The sequence below is a fragment of the Lagenorhynchus albirostris genome, chromosome 1, assembly GCF_949774975.1.
Source record: "Lagenorhynchus albirostris chromosome 1, mLagAlb1.1, whole genome shotgun sequence".
Lineage (NCBI taxonomy): Eukaryota > Metazoa > Chordata > Mammalia > Artiodactyla > Delphinidae > Lagenorhynchus > Lagenorhynchus albirostris.
The window spans coordinates 162,612,113-162,629,739 of record NC_083095.1 but is presented as its reverse complement, the minus strand read 5'-3'; the positions used below and the strand labels follow the sequence as shown (position 1 = coordinate 162,629,739).

Genomic DNA, 17,627 nt, shown 5'->3' with positions numbered 1-17,627 from the left:
TATCTTTTTTGTTTTTTTGGCTGTGTTGGGTCTTCGCTGTGTGCGGGCTTTCTCCAACTGTGGCGAGCAGGGGGCTACCTTTTGTTGCGGTGCGCGGGCTTCTCATTGTGGTGGCTTCTCGTTGCGGAGCATGGGCTCTAGGCACGCAGTCTTAGTAGTTGTGGCTCATGGGCTCTAGAGCGCAGGCTCAGTAGTTGTGGCGCACAGGCTTAGTTGCTCCATGGCATGTGGGATTTTCCCAGACCAGGGCTCAAACCCGTGTCCTTTCATTGACAGGCGGATTCTCAACCACTGTGCCACCAGGGAAGCCCACAAACTGTTACCTTGCATTTAGATTCATTAAGCGTTGGTTGCCATGAAGCAAGCATATGCAAGAGTTCAAATCTCTTAAAGCTTGAAGTTATAAAAGTAATAGATTACCATTCCCTCAATATCTTGACATGCTAGAGGACAGTGTTTTAAAAGCTGGACTTGTCATGTTCTTCTGGAGACTAAGAAATTAGAGTCCTTGAAGTCAAGCTGACTCTGCTTTTAGCCTCCTAAATGAAAAGGTAGATAGAACAGGTCTTGTTTGCAAACTGAATTCAAGACCTACTTATCTACCAACAGCAGTTATACACTTTCTATTGTCTTACTATAGAAAATAGGAGTAGTGAATTTACAGATGAGTCAGGGTGAAGAAAGACATAGTGAACCCATGAGAATCTTACTCTAATTGATAGGAAGGTGACTAGAAGTTGGAGAAGTTGGTTAGGAAAGTGGAGGAGAGGACCTTTCCTGTAGTACAGTCTTCATAGGGTCCAGGAAGTCTTTTTTTTTAATTAATTAATTAACTTTTGGCTGCGTTGAGTCTTCATTGCTGCATGCAGGCTTTCTCTAGTTGCAGCGAGTGAGGGCTCCTCTTTGTTGTGGTGTATGGGCTTCTCATTGCGGTGGGTTCTCTTGTTGAGGAGCACGGGCTCTAGGTGTGCAAGCTTCAGTAATGGTGGCACACGGGCTCAGTAGTGGCGCACGGGCTCAGTTGCTCCGTGGCACGTGGGATCTTCCCAGACCAGGGCTCGAACCCTTGTCCCCTGCATTGGCAGGCGGATTCTTAACCACTGTGCCGCCAGGGAAGCCCCAGGAAGTCTTCTGGTAGCTAAACCTTGGATAGAGACCAGCCTAGTCTCATTTACAGAATGCCACATCATGGTGAATTGTGCTGGGGGCAGCTGCCATTGTGTGAGCCACGTAAGATTTTAACACATTTTGGAGGATGAGAAGAGCAAATTGATGACCAAGCACATGCTTCAGAAATTACTTTATTGCATGTGTACAAGTGATTGCATATTGTTTGAATCAGCAGGAAGTCAATTATTAAACATACACTTTTCCAAATAAAAGGCAATTTAATTTTACCAGAAACCAGTGTCATTTTGTATCCGAAGTCTGTAACCAGCTTTACAATCTCATCTAATAAAGGTGCCTTAAATTCTGAGTATGTTGAATTATTAAACCCGTGTTACTTTACACCAGGATTCTGTGGTGGTTTTACATATTCTCTTTGCCCTTTGTTAAGGTGGGGAAGCCAAAGATTATGTTAATAACTTGCTCAAGAGTTATAAAGTGATATAGGTAAAGCTAAGAAAAGAACAGATTTTGGTATCTTTTGCCCAGTATGAGGGATTGTGGCTACAATGGTCTGATTTTTTTTTAAAAAATCTTTTTCTGTTTTGTTTTTTAACAGATTTATCAGCAGGTTGCAGGTGAACATGGCCTTGAGGTAAATCCTGCCCCTTATTGAAATTTAGTTCCAGCAGATTGTTCTTGGCATTTTAAGGAACTAGAATATGTTACAAAAAACAAAAGTTTTGTTTTGGTTTTTTTCTAGACTTTTTTTTTCTTGTGGAAGATGAGAAACATGTTTAAAGAAAGGTTCTTTATGCTGAATAATTGTGATGCTTGAAGTTGGTCATCTGCCTTATTTAGATTAAGTGGATTTAAAAAATCAAAGCTATTTCTACACCATTTTTTTCTTGATCAAATAAAATTTTATTAGAACCTTATAGGTGCCTAGTTTTTATCCATGTTATATTACATGTGAAATAAAGCCTATTAGAATCCTGAATTCAAACTTTATCTGTGATGTCCTACTTCCTACTCAGTAGTTTCTTTTTTAGTAGCTGATAACATTTTTGATAATACACACATATATTTTAATTGTTTGTAACTTGAACCATCTCTGTGCTTGCTTTGGTTGTATCTTCCTTATATAAGGGTAGTGATCCAGGTTGGCAGGGCAGAGGGGTGTGTGTGTGTGTTTGTAACGAGCTTTAAGATTTTCAAGTTGAGTTGTGAATTCAAGAATCTGAACTTCTGTTTATACCAATAGGCAGAGTTTTGAGATAGGAGACGAGGTGCTCCTTGTGTCAGACTTTGAGTGTACTGGGAAACATGAAAGTGAAAATCTTTAAAGTGAAAGATTTTTCAGTTAACATAAAACTTTAAGTGATGAGATCAGGGGCATATATGTTTAGAGAAGCATCTACAGGGCACAATACTAAATTGTCCCTGAGAATTGCTTTACAGGTGGAGTCATTTACTCTGCATCTTGACTGGTAAGCATGAAAATGCTGTGTGTGCAGAGCTTTAAGTGGCAACTGGAAACTTGAACTGGAGAACCAGAAATGCAGCCAAGGGAGCTGGGCATCGTGGTCACAAAATGGCATGAGACCAGTGAGGCAGGATGCCCAAAGGTGCTGGCTAGAGACCACCTCTCCTACCAGGGCTCAGCTTTGCACTTGGTAGACTGATGTTTTCTCTTAAAAGATTGTTGTGCATTTGCTATATGTCATACACTGTGATGCATTCTCATGTTTGTCATTAAATCTCCCATCCTATAAGACAAATATTATTTTTCTCTTTGTTTAAAGAGAAACAGAGCTCAGGGAGATAATGTGACTTTTCAGTGGTCGCAGAGTCGCTACAAAATAGCAATCAAACTCAGGTCTTCTGATTTCAAATCTGGTTCTCCTTACATTATAGGACAGTTCCTAGAATCAGTTGCAACTGTTGTCTATTTTTTACCAGACCTTAGCCCCCCTACCCCAAACGTGCACATAGTGAAAGCAACACATTTATTATTATTTATGTGTAGGCTGCTGTGTGACACCAGGAAGCATGTAGTAGTAGGTAATGTTGCATTTTTACCAGTCTTGCCATCTAGCCACAGTTGCCCCTCTCTTCCTTCATGCTGCCCCCCCTCAGGTTTGTCCCTCTCCTGCCATAGGTCTTCTGCTATAGTTTGAACAAGCCCTGCCAGCCCTCACATGGAGAGCAGTGAGAGGCCGAAGAGCAGTGGCTGGATGAAACAAGTATTTGGTGTGCACGTGTTAGCCCTTGGGGTTTGAGTGATGAACATGACAGATACTGTCCTGCCTTCATGGAATTAGGTGTTACAAAGATCATTTCAAAATTAAAGAGCGTAAGTACCATGAAGTAGAGGAGGAGGTTTTTAGAAACAGTGTTCGGTGGGAGAAACCTCACCGGAGTGCCACTGACTACTGGGAAAACAGGAGAGAAGGCTGCTGAGCACGGCACGTGGCTACCCTGGTTCTCTTTGTGGGTGGCCTCCTGCCTTCTTACACCTGTTCTTGGCTGACTAATGAAATGTCACAAGTGCTGGGGCGCCTGGAGCCACTAACACTTATGTATCACTTCCCTCCTTCTCCCCCAAGCTCTGTAGGCCTTGGGGACTCAGATACTTTGCATATACACAGATAGACCGATACAGTTTGACAACCTGAGAGACCTTTGAGTTCATTTAGTCTGAGCCGTCATTTTACAGCCAGAACTGACTAACCTAGCATCACACAGGTGGCAGCACACAGGATCCAAGTCAGGTGAAATGAATGCCCCCACAACAGTCTGGCAGATAAACAACATGAACCATAAGTGATGAGCTGGGTGCATGGTGCTTGAATGCCAAGTTCAGGCAGCTGAGGCGTGAGTGGCTGGGAGAGGGGTAGGTACAGAAAAGAGACAGGAAGCTGGGCATCCGAAGGGTCTAATAGAAAGTGACGCGCTTTGGCATTGAAATGCCATTGTGTACCTTCAGACATCCAGGCTTTTCCAAAGAAAAACAGGGATGCACAAATAGGTGAAGCTGACAACTGAACGTGTACAGATGCTGAGAAATGTCCACGTTGAAAAATGACAATTTTGAATTTTCATAGTCTAATAGAATTCCAATCTTCCTTGGGGAAACCGTTATCCTTATATCTGGAGTCATCTTGTTGTGTAGAAATTCATACTTATGCCTAAAGATTAAACGTTGATATAACAAAGCTTCAGAAATTCTGTAGATGGGCTGTTTACAGAACATTTTCAATTTTCAAATACTCCTATAATTATATCATTTTCTTTTATTAAATGACTATCAAAGTAACAGGCCATTTCTCAAACTATGTATCTCTTTTCTAAAACGTGTCCTAAGAAACTTATATTTCAAAACTCTGTTTTTGAGCAGCCACTTAACCGCAGAAACTTAACATACAGTATCATAAACTCATATTGCATCAAAATTTGTATAGAAATACGTTTAAAAATGTGGATTTCAAGTTTCAGATGTGTAAATCCCTTGTAATAAAGACATTTGAAACAGGAAACCTCATGATCTTTCATGTAATAAATTGGGCCTTTTGGTATAATCTGTGCACAAGTACTCTGAGGCATCCCTTTCCTAAACTTTCAAACTAAGGGGGGCACCTGGGGGCCTGTCACCACTCAGTATTGTATAGCACCAGCACCCTCTCATGAAGGGAGGGTACTTCTTTGTGCTTTGAAAATGGCTGACACCAAAGGCGGCCACAGGAATTTCCTAGCTCTGCCCCCTATGGATGTTTGAAGTTCTGTGTGCCAGCATGCTGGTCCACATGGCTGGGGTGAACGCTTAGAATATGATCCAGATGTGTCGGAACAAGCCAGCCTCTTTCCATCCCAGTTCACCTTGTTTTTTCTTAACTGAGCAGTCAACAGAAACTGAATGAGCCCTTCCCTCTACTTTCCCTCTCACCACCAATAGAGTCTAAGACTATGAACCAAAAAATACGAGTCCTCCACTGTTAAGAGACACACAAATACCACCACCCACCCCCCTTCCCCAGACATCTTTCCAAGGCGGGACTACAAACTTCTGCTCTAGCATGGGGCTTTTCGCCCTTCCTTTTTCACTCTGTCTTGTGTTCCCACCCTTCTGTCTTTTAACCTCACCTCTGCCACTCCACACAGACTCCTCCTCATCCTGTATGCGCCTTCAGTTGTTCCCTGCCCCTTGTTCTTAACCGACTAGGAGAGGAGACTGATTTTTTTAGTCTTACTTCAGGCAGAATATCCAAAAACAGTATGTGGCTCAGTGAACGGGATTTCTTTCATTCCTCAAGCTGGGTCTGAGGTTTAGCAGAGCTGATTTTAGTCTTAATATCTTACAGGAGGAAAGTTGCTCTTCTCACCTTTGCTTAGGCATGACAACATTTAACTAACCACGATGGAGGCTCCTGGGCACAAAACATTGGATGAAACATTAATAGGATTCAGCAAGCCGAGGATCAGAGGCCCCATAGTACCCACGGTACTGGGAAACTGGTGTGGTAAAAATTTTTGCAGTTTTTGAGATGGAGAGTGGTTGCACCCATGGCCTTCTAAGTCCGAAATGTCTACTGGCCTGGGCCTCATGGATTTTCCCAGCTTTATGGAACTACTCCAGTAGAGGATAGAATGCTTAGCGACAGAAGCAAACCGGAATTAACCATAACCATTAAGCCTCTGCCCACATCTACTAAAAAAGATGGAATTGGGGCTTCAAATCAAACTATTCATTTAGTAACAATGAAGTTGAACATAAATGCAAAACCAATCACTTAGTGGTGAAGAATGCTGTCTTTGGAGCCAGACTGCCTGGGTTTGAATCCAAGCTCTGAATCCATGCTGGTTGGATTATTGAACTGCTGTGGGGCATAGCTTTCTTATCTTTAAAATGGGATAATACAATTGTGGGAAGTAAACCAGATAGTATGTGTAAGAGTGTAGAACAGTGCTTAGCGTAGAATAAGTACTCCATGAATTTTAGCTATTTTATTGGAAGTACCCAGAGCTGCTTTCTCTTTCCATCTGGACTTTAGGGAAGGGGGCTGGAAATGAGTCCTGAAATATCTTAGCATATTTTAGAAAACATAACGTGGGCCTTAGTTACTACTAGTGGAAACCTCTTGCTCTGTTCTTTTCAAAGCACCTTTTAATCTTGGGTATCCAGATTTCACCTTACCTTGATGATGCAAATGTGTGCCTCATGCACCAGGAGAGGCGGTTTGCTCCCAGGTCTTCCTGTTTAGGGACATCTTCAAAGGCCACACCCACCGTGTAATCCAAACACTCGTCCACCTCCACCTCCCAGTAATGGCGCCCTCGGACTGGAATTAGGTTTCCCATGACAGCAACACACCTGGTTTTAGAAAGTAGAAGCATCTGTGATTTGGGGTGACCCAAGCCTGGCTGTGCAGGTGAGTGACACCAGCTGCTGGGGTCAGTCAGTAGGTGGTCTAGAAGCGTGGAGGCAGGTGTTTGAACACCCACTTGTAAAGCAGCACGGCCCTAACTATCAAAGCTCACTTGACTGATGCTGAAGATTAGAAGAGGATTATTATACTGCTGGTTATAGGTGAGGAGGAGACAAGCCAATAGAAAAGGTTCTGTTTGCTTTTTACAGTGATTGGACTTTTATAGTAACAAAAAGGTTTGGTTCACTTGTTCATGAAGAAAGATTCTTGGATTGAGGACTTCCCTGGTGGTCCAGAGGTTAAGACTCTGCGCTTCCACTGCAGGGGGTGTGGGTTCGGTACCTGACTGGAGAACTAAGATTCCACATGCCACAAGGCGTGGCAAAAAAAAAAAAAAGAAAGGGACTGAAACCTAACAGAACACAGCACGGTCGATGGAACCGTATGCTTGAGGTTCACGAGCTGGCCAGCACTTGCTTCTGGTCTCCTTGTTCCCCATCTGCCTCTCCCCCTCCCTCCCCAGTTCACACTTTTTTTTTTTTTTTTTTTTTTGCTGTACACGGGCCTCTCACTGTTGTGGCCTCTCCCATTACAGAGCACAGGCTCCGGACGCGCAGGCTCAGTGGCCATGGCTCACGGGCCTAGCCGCTCCGTGGCATGTGGGATCTTCCCGGACCGGGACACGAACCCGTGTCTCCTGCATTAGCAGGCGGATTCCTAACCACTGTGCCAGTAGGGAGGCCCAGGGACTATCTTTGTCTCTTTACCCCCAGCACACAGCACATTGTTTCATGGGTCAACAGATGTACTGCTAACAGGATATTAAAATGGGACTCTAACTCAGCTTGGCTGGAACCCCAAAAGCCAAGACCGGAACAGTAGGTGGTAAGTACTCCCATATTACAATATGAGATGCTGGACCACCTACACAGGACTTTCAAAAGACATGGCCAAAAACTGGTTTTGCAACTTTTAGTGCAACACCAAAGGGTTGAAGCTGAAGATGCTTGAGGCTGTGTCTACCCAGAGAGCTGTCTTATAATCCACACAAAGAGTGAAGTAGCAGTGGCCTGGTCAAAGGTGTGTGTTTTCAGAGGACCACATATGAAGGAGACCCACCATAGAAATGCTGTAGATTAGAGGCTGCCCAACTCATGAATTATTGAAAAAAAGCCAATAAGCTCTTTAAGATTTGATCAGTTGCATTCTGTTTTTTTAACGCAGGTAAGGACCTCATTGCTTCTTAATCCTCTCTGTGCCCCCCAACCCTGGGTTGAGTGGGCAGAGGCAGGAAAGGGTAAAGTTGTGTTCCACTGTACTGTGTGCTGTTCTGCTGTCACACGCTAACACTTACATATAGTAGGTATGTAACACACATGCAGTAAGAAGGCCAGCAGGGAGCGAGTGTCAGAGGAAGTGTCGGCTGCAGGACAGTCCAGGACCCAGGCAGGGAGGCTGGATGCAGTTTTCCATCGGTGGCCCCTCTGGCCCCCCTAAGAGAGTCCTTTCCTTCCTTTTAAGATCCTCCTGACTCTAAGACCAACCCACCGAGAATTCTTTTAATCCTGATTACCAGGAAGCTAAGAGCTGTGTTTAATGTTTAATCTTGGAAACAGAAATTAGCCCTTGAAGTTAAGCTGTGTTCTTTTTTTTTCATCTATCGCTGTGATTTTTCTATTTCAGTAGGGCATATTTGCCCCGTTTTTTTTTTTTAGATTTTTTTTTGATGTGGACCATTTTTAAAGTCTATATTGAATTTGTTACAATATTTTTTCTGTTTTCTTTATTTCTTTTGGTTTTGTTTTGGTCACGAGGCATGTGGGATCTTAGCTCCCCAATCAGGGATCAAACACGCACCCCCTGCATTGTAAAGTGAAGTCTTAACCACTGGACCGCCAGGGAAGTCCCTTGCCCCCTATTTTAAGTTTTCTTTAAGCATTTGGAAAGAAATGAGTTACAAATACATCATTTTGATCTTGAGTACTAAGCTCTGGAGATAGCGCAGATCCAGACAGACAAGGCGCATCTTTGATGGACGGCCCTCTCTCAGGTCATGCACTAGCACGACCACCATTCCCTCCACCAGCTTTGGGCTGGTTTTTCACCAGGGCTTTTGTTAGATAGTATCACAGTGTGGGAGAGAGAGCTCTGGGCCAAGCACTGGGGGACCTGGGTCCTTGCTGCTCTCTCACGGCCTGACGGTGTGACCCTCCAGCCCTGGGAGCCCAGGACTCCACCTCAGAGGCCACAACACGTCTCCTCTGCTGGCCCCAGCCAGACCCCCTACTCCCCTCTCCCCAGCCTCCGCTCCCCACCATCCCCTCCCCCTCACTCATTTCTTGGAGTGAGCCTGAAGCCCCCTTCAAGGCTGCATGTGTCATAATCCAACTTTACCCGAATAACAGCATGTGTTAGGCTGGTTCACAGACTGTTCAGGTGGGTGAGGGGCTGATACAGTACCTAGTAAAGCGGGTGTCGCTGGGGAGTGGCTCCCTGGCGGAGGCTTTCCTCTCACTTCGTACCACTGTAAGCCCATCTTCAGAAACGGTCAGCCAGGGATGGCAGGTGTGCTCGTTCAGGCGAAAGTAGCTGCCTGCGAGGGGAGGAAGCACACAGACACATACACCCCCCAACAGCCAGTCACTCCTCTGCTTTCTCCACTTTGCGCTCCGTGCGGGCCGAGGCTTCACCACGCATGGCCGACTCAGCTTCCTGCACGATACACGTGAGCCTGGACTTTGCGTGGTAGTGACCCTCATGCTAATAATGGTGGCGGTTAACATGTGTTGGGGGTTACTGTGAGTCTAGTACTGAGCTAAGCAGTAACTCTTATCTCATTCACTCCTTATGAGTACCCAGGGGTTAGTATTTCCATCTTGTAGAGAAGAAAACTGAGGTGCAGGGTGGTTGAGAAGTCAGCTGGCAGATGACAGAACTCAAATTCGAACCCCAAGCCCCTCTGATTCCAGTGGCTGCGCCCTTAAATAGGAGGCTGTAAATACTTGCTGGTGAACAGGAATTTCTAACCTACTTGCCAAGAGGAATAGCAATTGAGGAAATTCTTAACGATCAATTTGACAAAGGTTAGCAGAATTCCACATTCAACTTTCAATTAGGGCAGCTGGGGAGAAGGAAGGAGATTGTAACCCTCTCCAAGTCATGGTTAAAACAAAGCACATCAAAAATAAAAAAAAGGTACCGAATGGGTTTAATAAGAAATTAGTTTTTTTTAAAATCCTTTGTTTAGGGACATAGTAACTCATTCTCCATCATTGTCTCTTAGTCAAGCTCCTCAGTTCCCATTCTGTCATGTTCATTGCTTCAAATTCTACTTCAGGCCTCGCCATCAAGCTGTTCACTTTTTTTTTTCTTTTTTGGCTGCGTTGGGTCTTGGTTGCTGTGCACGGGCTTTCTCTAGTTGCAACGAGTGGGGGCTACTCTTCATTGTGGTGCGCGGGCTTCTCATTGCGGTGGCTTGTCTTGTTACAGAGCACAGGGTCTAGGCGCGCGGGCTTCAGTAGTTGTGGCTCATGGGCTCTAGAGCGCATGTTCAGTAGTTGTGGTGCACGGGCTTAGTTGCTCCGTGGCATGTGGGATCTTCCCAGATCAGGGATCGAACCTGTGTCCCCTGCATTGGCGGGCAGATTCTTAACCACTGCACCACCAGGGAAGCCCCAAGCTGTCCACATTTATTTCCACAATTCGATGCTCCTGGAAATTTCATTTGCTATCTGAGCGGATGGACCAGGGGGAGGCAGGTTCCCACCTTGCAGCTGACAGGCATGGCCCTTACTGCCTGCTCTCTAGGCCCAAACAAGGATCGTTTTTTTTTTGTTTTTTTTTTTTCTGGTACACGGGCCTCTTACTGCTGTGGCCTCTCCCGTTGCGGAGCACAGGCTCTGGATGCGCAGGCTCAGCGGCCATGGCTCGCAGGCCCAGCCGCTCCGCGGCATGTGGGATCTTCCCGGACCGGGGCATGAACCCATGTCCCCTGCATCGGCAGGCAGACTCTCAACCACTGCGCCACCAGGGAAGCCCAAGGATCGTTTTTTGAACGAATAGATATGTCTTTTGCCGATTCATGTTTATTCAAGTTTTTTGTAAGTACACTCTTAACAAATTATTTGAACAAAGGAATTCAGAGACAATAATAACCAAGGGCTGACTGTACCTTTTGCTCTGTTCTCTTTTATCGAAACAGCCAGAGTTTGACATTTCAAAACACCAAGTCAGCACAAGAAATTAGAAATGCCAATCAACCAAAGGAAAGTTCCATCACAATATAAAAGAAAAACCTGAGTCCCAATCCCAGCCCTAACCCCTACCGCCTTCGGCAGCCACGTAACTTGTTTTTCGCATTTCTGTGGAAGGAACATAAGTGGGGACTAATCGCATACCTTTCCTCCTGGTAGTGGAAATGAGGACAAAATGACCCTACATCCCTCAGTGAAAGATCCCAGCCAAAGGAACGATGTCCCCTGAGCCCTGGGCCCAGCTCCCTCCTTCTGCTTCTTACCTGCCTGTCACCCAGTCTGCAGCTGGCCTGAGCTGGGCTTGCTCTGTGAGGTGTGGGAAGAGCCACCTGGCTTTAGCACACCTTAGCAAAGCTTAGAACCCAGAGCCGTGGCAGTGCTGGGATAGCAGGAGATGCATGGAATGTTTCTAGTGATATCTCTGCTGACTCAGGACTTGAACATGAGATGTGACGATTCCATGACGTGCTGATGGCAAGTGCGGGCAGGGGGTGGGAGCTTGGCGTGGATGTGGGCACCCACTAAGGCATCCAGAGCTACGTTGGGCCTGTGGGTAAGGAGATGTTTGGGCCGATAGCAGGGAGATAATCCATGGCCCATGGCTCTTCCTGGGAATTTCATAAAGACCATGTCCCAGGGGTGGTGTTCAGCCTGTGTGAAATGTGCTTTCTGGGCCACCCAGGTCCAGTGTGACAAGCCTCTAGTCCACCTGAAGGTCATGGAGAAAAACCCTGAGTTCTAATGCTTGCTCAGCCACCCCATTGCTGTATGACTTGGGCCTTCGGTCTCCCCTTCTGTAAAATGGGACCCCAGGGCTTTGATCACCCCTGAGCCCCTTCCCAGCCTGATTTGCCATGTGTTCATATCAGTGAACATTTATCGATTTAACAATGAAGTCATAGCAGCCCTGGGTCTGCTACAAGGGGGTCACTTTGGGCCCAGAGAGTATGCGGCGGGGGTCACAGACCTGTGGTGTGGACTGTAGCAGGCTCGCTCCTTGCGCTGGGGCCCCCCACGTTGAGGGCTCGCACGTAGATGGTGTAGCTCTGCCGGGGCTGTAGCTGCACCAGGCACTCGCAGGTGGGAATGCCCACAACAGACCTGGGCAAGGAGGCAGCTGAAGTCACCCTGGGGCCGGGGCAGCCAGGCCCAAGCACCAGGCCTCCCTTTCAAAGCAGGGATTTTTAATTCCCCCCGCCACCACCCCTGTTCTCTGCCCTCCAGCAGCGGTGCAGGCAGGAGTGTTGACCCCCTCAGTGCTCCCTCCCACTCAGGTCCACTTTCCTCATTTCTTTGTATTCCTTCTGTCTGTGGCTCTCTCCCCTCCAAGCTCCCCACCCCGTGTCCCAGGCACCTTGTCTAGCGCTGCATGGCAGGGGCATGCATGCAGTTGAATCCAATGTGTCTCAGTCTGTCTGGTAGGGCCACAACCTCTCTGAGGGCAGGGGTCAAGTACCACTTACATAAGCACAGCGCTGGGCCCCTAGCAGGCTCTCAGTCTGCGTTTATGAACAAATGATCTGGCTAGAGCTGAAAGGCCCACAGAAGCCCACTGCTATTAACCTCTTTGAGGGCAGCTACCTACTGGGAATAATCCGATTTATGTAAGTGGTACAATACAGGATTACAAGCCCATGGTTGCCACTGTCTGTACTCCTGCAGCTGCCAACCCCATTTCAGTTCAGTAGGAAAGAGAAGCCTTCAGGGTGATGCCCATTTACAGATACAACACCCACACCTGGCGAGGCCGGGATGTCCAGGTCACTCTGAGGCTACAGCTCTGGGCAGAGGGGCACTTTTACATATTCATTCCATAAGTATTTTTTATTTTATTTATTTATTTGGTTACTCTGGGTCTTAGTTGCGGCAGGCGGGCTCCTTAGTTGCAACTCACTGGCTCCTTAGTTGCGGCTCAAGGTCTCCTTAGTTGTGGCATGCAAACTCTGAATTGCAGCATGCAAGTGGGACCTAGTTCCCTGACCAGGGGTCGAACCCTGGCCCCTGCATTGGGAGTGCAGAGTCTTAACCACTGCGCCACCAGGGAAGTCCCTTCATTCAATAAGTATTAACTAAACACCTTAGGTTTCAGAGACTGTATAGGGAGGCCTTAGGGAAAATTAATGTAGTCTCTGCCCTCATAGAACTTACAGTCTAGAAGAGAGGCATTTCTCAAGCCATCACTGGAAGAAACATAAGATGGTAACCATGACAAGTTGACAGTGTACTATAGAAGGTATAGTAGGGGAGAGGTGACTTTTGAGCTGAACTCTGAAGAATGACGAGGAGGTAATTGGATAAAAAGAGAGTAGAAGAGTCTCCTACATAGAAGAAGCATGTGCAAAGGTCCTGTGGCAGGAAGAAGCATGGAAAGTAGGAGGAACTAAAATATGACCAATGTGGTTGGGGCCAGAGAGGGAGGGAGAGCTGGTGTGGTTAACCTGGAGAGACAGGAAGGGGCCAGAGCCTGTGAAGGAATTTTGTCTTTTCTCCAGAGCAACAGGATGCCATGATTAGGTTTATACTAGGAGAGTCAGCACCATCCCAGATCACCTAGGTCACTGACCAGCCTTCTGATGACCCCAATCATAATGGGCTGGTCCCAGGTATCAGGTGCCCTTAAAGTATCAGCACAAGTTGCAAAGGAAATCCAAACCATTCGGGTGGCCAGACCATTGGACTCACTGCCCTGCTTCTGAGGATCCCCAGAAGTAGATCAGCAGCCAAGGTCAGCAGCCCTGATGTTCTTGTGGACATATGGATTCTACCTGGGGCAAATGGGTGGGTGGGATAGATGGCCACGGCCCAAACCCTGAATTTAGCATGGAAGAATCTGTTGACACCAAACCCCTCTCTTCCATTTCTCCAGAGCTGGGTAGGTACACAACAGGGCAGCCCCTGGGACTTGGTGGCTGGTACCGGGCTGCCTGGTTCATTCCCCTTCCACAAGCTTCTGCACTGCCTGGTTGTAACCCAGAGGTACATCCATGTTTCCTCCACTGTACACAGCTGTAGATTCGTAGGATCTGCAGGCCATTGTGGTCACTGAGTACAGCCTTCGTTTATCTGTGAACCCCTCCAGATCTCTGCCAACCAAAGGGGAATGTGAGCCTCCAGACAGCCTTCTACCATGGACATGATGTTCTTTGTACATTGAAATCTAATCTCTTTTACTTCTGCCTCTCACAGTCCTCTCTACTTCTTAAATTCCAGCCAGGTGGGTCTCCTGGTTCCTCCAGTACAGGAAGCTCACGCCTGCCCAGGGGCCAGGTGCTGCCTCCATCCACTGTCTCAGGCCTCAACCCTTCCCACGCATCAGGTCTCAGTTCAGACATCTACTCTTCCAAAGTAAGCCCCCACCTCCACCGCATTCCCTATTTCATTGAGTTTCTTTTCCCTTCATAGCACTGTGTATTTTAAGCATTTGTTTTCTTGGTGTTGGTTTATTTCCCCCCACTCGACTGTTAGCTCTGGAAGGGTGGGGAATTTGTCTGTTTGGTTCACCAACGCCCAGGCGCCACCTATGCGCTCAATACTTGTTGAATGAATGATGGTAAACCTTGGTTGTGCTAAGAAAGCAAACCTGAGGTTTACCATTTATTCACTCATCCATCATTCACCTTCAATGGTAGCATTCCAGCTATTTCTCACAAAATTAAGGTTCCTGTGTGTCACAAATTCTGACCTTCTCTCCGGACTCCACACATATCCTAAGCTGTGTCTCTGTGTCAAGGCCTCTCGTGCCCAGCCAACGCCCCTCATGACTCACTCAGTTACACCCGAGGCTCCCGGCACTTCTGCCTGGGTCAACTCCACCGTGTATGAGTCCACAGGATTCAGGTTCCCAGACTCCCAGCAGATCAGCGCAGCCTCTTCACAGCTCCTTATCTCTTTGCTTTTCATAATGGGGGGACAAGGCGCTAAATGCAGGGGAAAGGGAGAGATGAACAAACCTGTTCACATCCAGCCCTGTGGTCCAGAGCATGGGCAGACATTGCAAGCACTCTCTTCCTACAAGAGATTCAGTGCAATAGAAAGCTATAGACTGAACATTTGTGTCCCCATCCAAATTCATATGTTGAAACCTATTCCCCAATGTGATGGTATCTGGAGTCTTTGAGAAGTGATTAGGTCATGAGGGTCAAAGGGGTTTATTAGACAAGAAAACCCAATGAGCTCCCTTGCCCCTTTCTGCCATGTGAGGACACAGCAAAAAAGACAGTTGACTCTGAACCAGGAAGGGTCCTCACCAGACACTGAATCTGCTGGCACCCTGATCTTGGACTTCCCAGCCTCCAGACCCATGAGAAATAAATTTCTGTTGTTTATGAGCCACCCAATCTGTAGGATTCTGTTATAACAGCCCAAATGGACTGAGACACCAGGGAATCCCTTTCAGATGTTCCTGGAATGGAGGATGGTTGCAAGGTTCAAATGGTACTGTGTCCAAGAGCAGTACTTTTTGATATTTTGAGACCAACTGTGAGAAAATGTCCCTGCCATATCAGGCATATAGATTTGGTGTATTAAATGAAAGAAAAAAATGCAAAGGTATTCCTGCCCTTCCAAGTGAAATCAAGAGCCCTGCCACGTCAAGGAAGCTGTGACTCTTGTGTCCCCTTCAGTGAAGGTCCTGCTACAGAAACAGATGGCCTCCTTACCTGTCATGTACACTGCACACTCACTGGCGGGGCTGAGGCCAGCCCTGTTCTGAGCTGTGACCAAAAATTCATACTGGGTATTTGGCACAAGGTTTGTCACTGAGCAATATGTTTCTTTGACCGTCATCGTAAACTCTGGGGAAAAAATAAAGACAAGTATTCAACCTTAAAATAGGCCAACTGGCTCCAAGTTCATTGCGCTGTAATCTATTTCCCCTGTAATGGATACAGAACTGGCCACCAATTCCTCCCATCTGTGTATGCATGCCCCTCGGCAGCGTGACTCGGCTGATCCTTCCATTGAGAGGGCTGGTCTTTCCCACTAAGCCTTGAAGTTGGGCTTAACCATGTGACTTGCTTTGGCCAACGGGACTATAGCAAACATGGTACAAACAGAGATTTGGGAGGTGCTGGTGCACAGGGGCCTTGTCTTCTTCCTGCCAGGAATGCTTCCACTTCCATGGGAACAACCTTCAGCCAGCCTCCTGGAGGATGAGATCACATGGACAGAGGCCTCAGCCGTTGCAGCTGAGGCCCTAGACATATAAGCAAGGCCATCCTAGCCCATCCAGCCCTACCAAGCTGACCCAGACCAGAAGAACTGTCCAGCCAATTCAGAGAATTATAATAAATCATAAATGCCATTTTATTTTATTTTTAAATTTTATTTATTTATTTTGGCTGTGCCAGGTCTTAGCTGCAGCACACAGGATCTTCACTGTGGTACACGAGCTTCTTAGTTGTGGCATGCAAACTCTTGGATAAATGTCATTTTAAAAATTGAAGTACCTTTGATTTACAATGTTAGTTTCAGGTGTACAACATAATGATTCAATACTTTTATAGATCATACTCCAGTTAAAGTTATTATAAAATGTTGGATATACTCCCTGTGCTGTACAATATAGCCTTGTAGCTTATTTATTTTATACATAGTAGTTTGTACCTCTGAATTTTCTACCCCTGTTCTGCCCCTCCCAACAAATGAATGAATGTAAATATTTGTCATTTTTAGCCAATGTGTTGTGTACATGTGTGTGTTTGGGGGTGTTGTTACACAGCAAAAGCTAACTGATACACGTCCAAACATCCCCAGACTCTTGAAAGGCAGTAATAAGTCATTAATCCACTCTCTGATATCAGTTCCTTTATAACAAAGTGATCCATTAAAGATCTTTATTCATCCCCAGGACAAAGCCCCAACACAATGGCCTCTTCTGCAGAGGGTACTAACAGGGTTGATTTGTGGCAAAAACTGACTGATCAATCAGATCTGACTTTTTGGTCCACAATCTCCCTTTTCAAATCTCCCCTTCCCTCGCCCCCCCCCCCGCCGCAACTCCCTCTTTAGTCCTTATTCTGACCACCCTCACTCTCCCTCATCATTGCTTAAACTTACTTTTCTCAAGGATTCCCCTTCCTTCCAAATCCCTGGGCAGATAAACCATCCTCCCCTTCAGCACATAGAACCCTCCACCTGCACGATCCGGTACAAGGAGAAGAGCTCTGGGCAGGGAGCCTGCGGACTTGATTCTCATCCTGGTTCTGCCGTAACTCACGGTGTCCCCACAGACAGCTCATTTCTCTAGGTCCCAGATTCCTCATCCATAAAATGGAGATCTCTAAATCCCTTTCCAGCAATCTCACTCTGACCCCATGCACACAGAACAGGCCCTCCCAGGCTGGCCCTAATCCCTGATTCCTTCAGATGCTCAACTGGGGCTCCTCTGCTCTCTCTCTCTTTTTTTTTTTTTTTTTTTTTGGCTGCACCATGCGGCTTGTGGGATCTTAGTTCCCTGACCAGGGATCGAACCCATGCCCCCCTGTGTTGGGAGCATGGAGTCTTAACCACTGGACCGCCAGGGAAGTCCCCTCCTCTGCTCTCTTGACTCTCCCTTCTCAATAGGAGACTGGCTTATCTATTATGAGGGGTAGGCAGGTATCTCAGCCCTAACCCCAGGCCTGCCAGCTCCATTTCCCTGGGAAGAGAATGGGCCAAGAGCTGCCCACAGTGGAGGCTGGGGGCCATTCCCAGCAGCTCGCTCCATCTGGGAATGTGGATCAGATCAGGAGCAGCCCTCCCAGGCTGCAGAACCCCCCTCAGCCCCCATGGGGGTCTGCAGAGTAACCCTCCAGATTCTCCCAACACAGGGTTGCTCTGAGGAGAGCCAGCCCGCGCTCAC

At 46.8% G+C, this 17,627-nt stretch overlaps 2 protein-coding genes and 1 non-coding gene across 8 annotated transcripts in view; 2 read left to right on the top strand and 1 right to left on the bottom strand.

Moving 5' to 3' along the window:
• WHAMM (WASP homolog associated with actin, golgi membranes and microtubules) overlaps positions 1-17,627 on the top strand; it is a 59,145-nt gene that overhangs the window by 4,591 nt on the left and 36,927 nt on the right. For 2 of the 5 annotated variants that reach the window (XM_060157706.1, XM_060157688.1), the window contains 3 exons: positions 1,727-1,762; positions 3,269-3,463; positions 13,997-14,131. In XM_060157706.1, coding sequence (XP_060013689.1) covers positions 3,422-3,463; positions 13,997-14,131 — 177 coding nt within the window. In that variant the 5' untranslated portion in view covers positions 1,727-1,762; positions 3,269-3,421. Of the gene's footprint in view, positions 1-132; positions 1,763-3,268; positions 3,464-13,996; positions 14,132-17,627 lie in introns of those variants that run through there. The other 3 variants (XM_060157697.1, XM_060157679.1, XM_060157673.1) reach the window with 3 other exon arrangements.
• FSD2 (fibronectin type III and SPRY domain containing 2) overlaps positions 1-17,627 on the bottom strand; it is a 34,991-nt gene that overhangs the window by 3,994 nt on the left and 13,370 nt on the right. Inside the window, exons 8-13 of one of the 2 annotated variants that reach the window (XM_060157716.1) lie at positions 15,445-15,579; positions 14,553-14,703; positions 11,754-11,887; positions 8,994-9,126; positions 6,302-6,478; positions 1,286-4,298 (exon numbers count right to left, since the gene is read on the bottom strand). In XM_060157716.1, the coding sequence (XP_060013699.1) occupies positions 4,046-4,298; positions 6,302-6,478; positions 8,994-9,126; positions 11,754-11,887; positions 14,553-14,703; positions 15,445-15,579 (983 nt within the window). In that variant the 3' untranslated portion in view covers positions 1,286-4,045. Of the gene's footprint in view, positions 1-1,285; positions 4,299-6,301; positions 6,479-8,993; positions 9,127-11,753; positions 11,888-14,552; positions 14,704-15,444; positions 15,580-17,627 lie in introns of those variants that run through there. The other variant, XM_060157721.1, reaches the window with a different exon arrangement.
• On the top strand, positions 485-611 carry LOC132506277 (small Cajal body-specific RNA 15). The gene has a single exon (XR_009535768.1). It is a non-coding gene; the product is annotated as a small Cajal body-specific RNA 15 (non-coding RNA).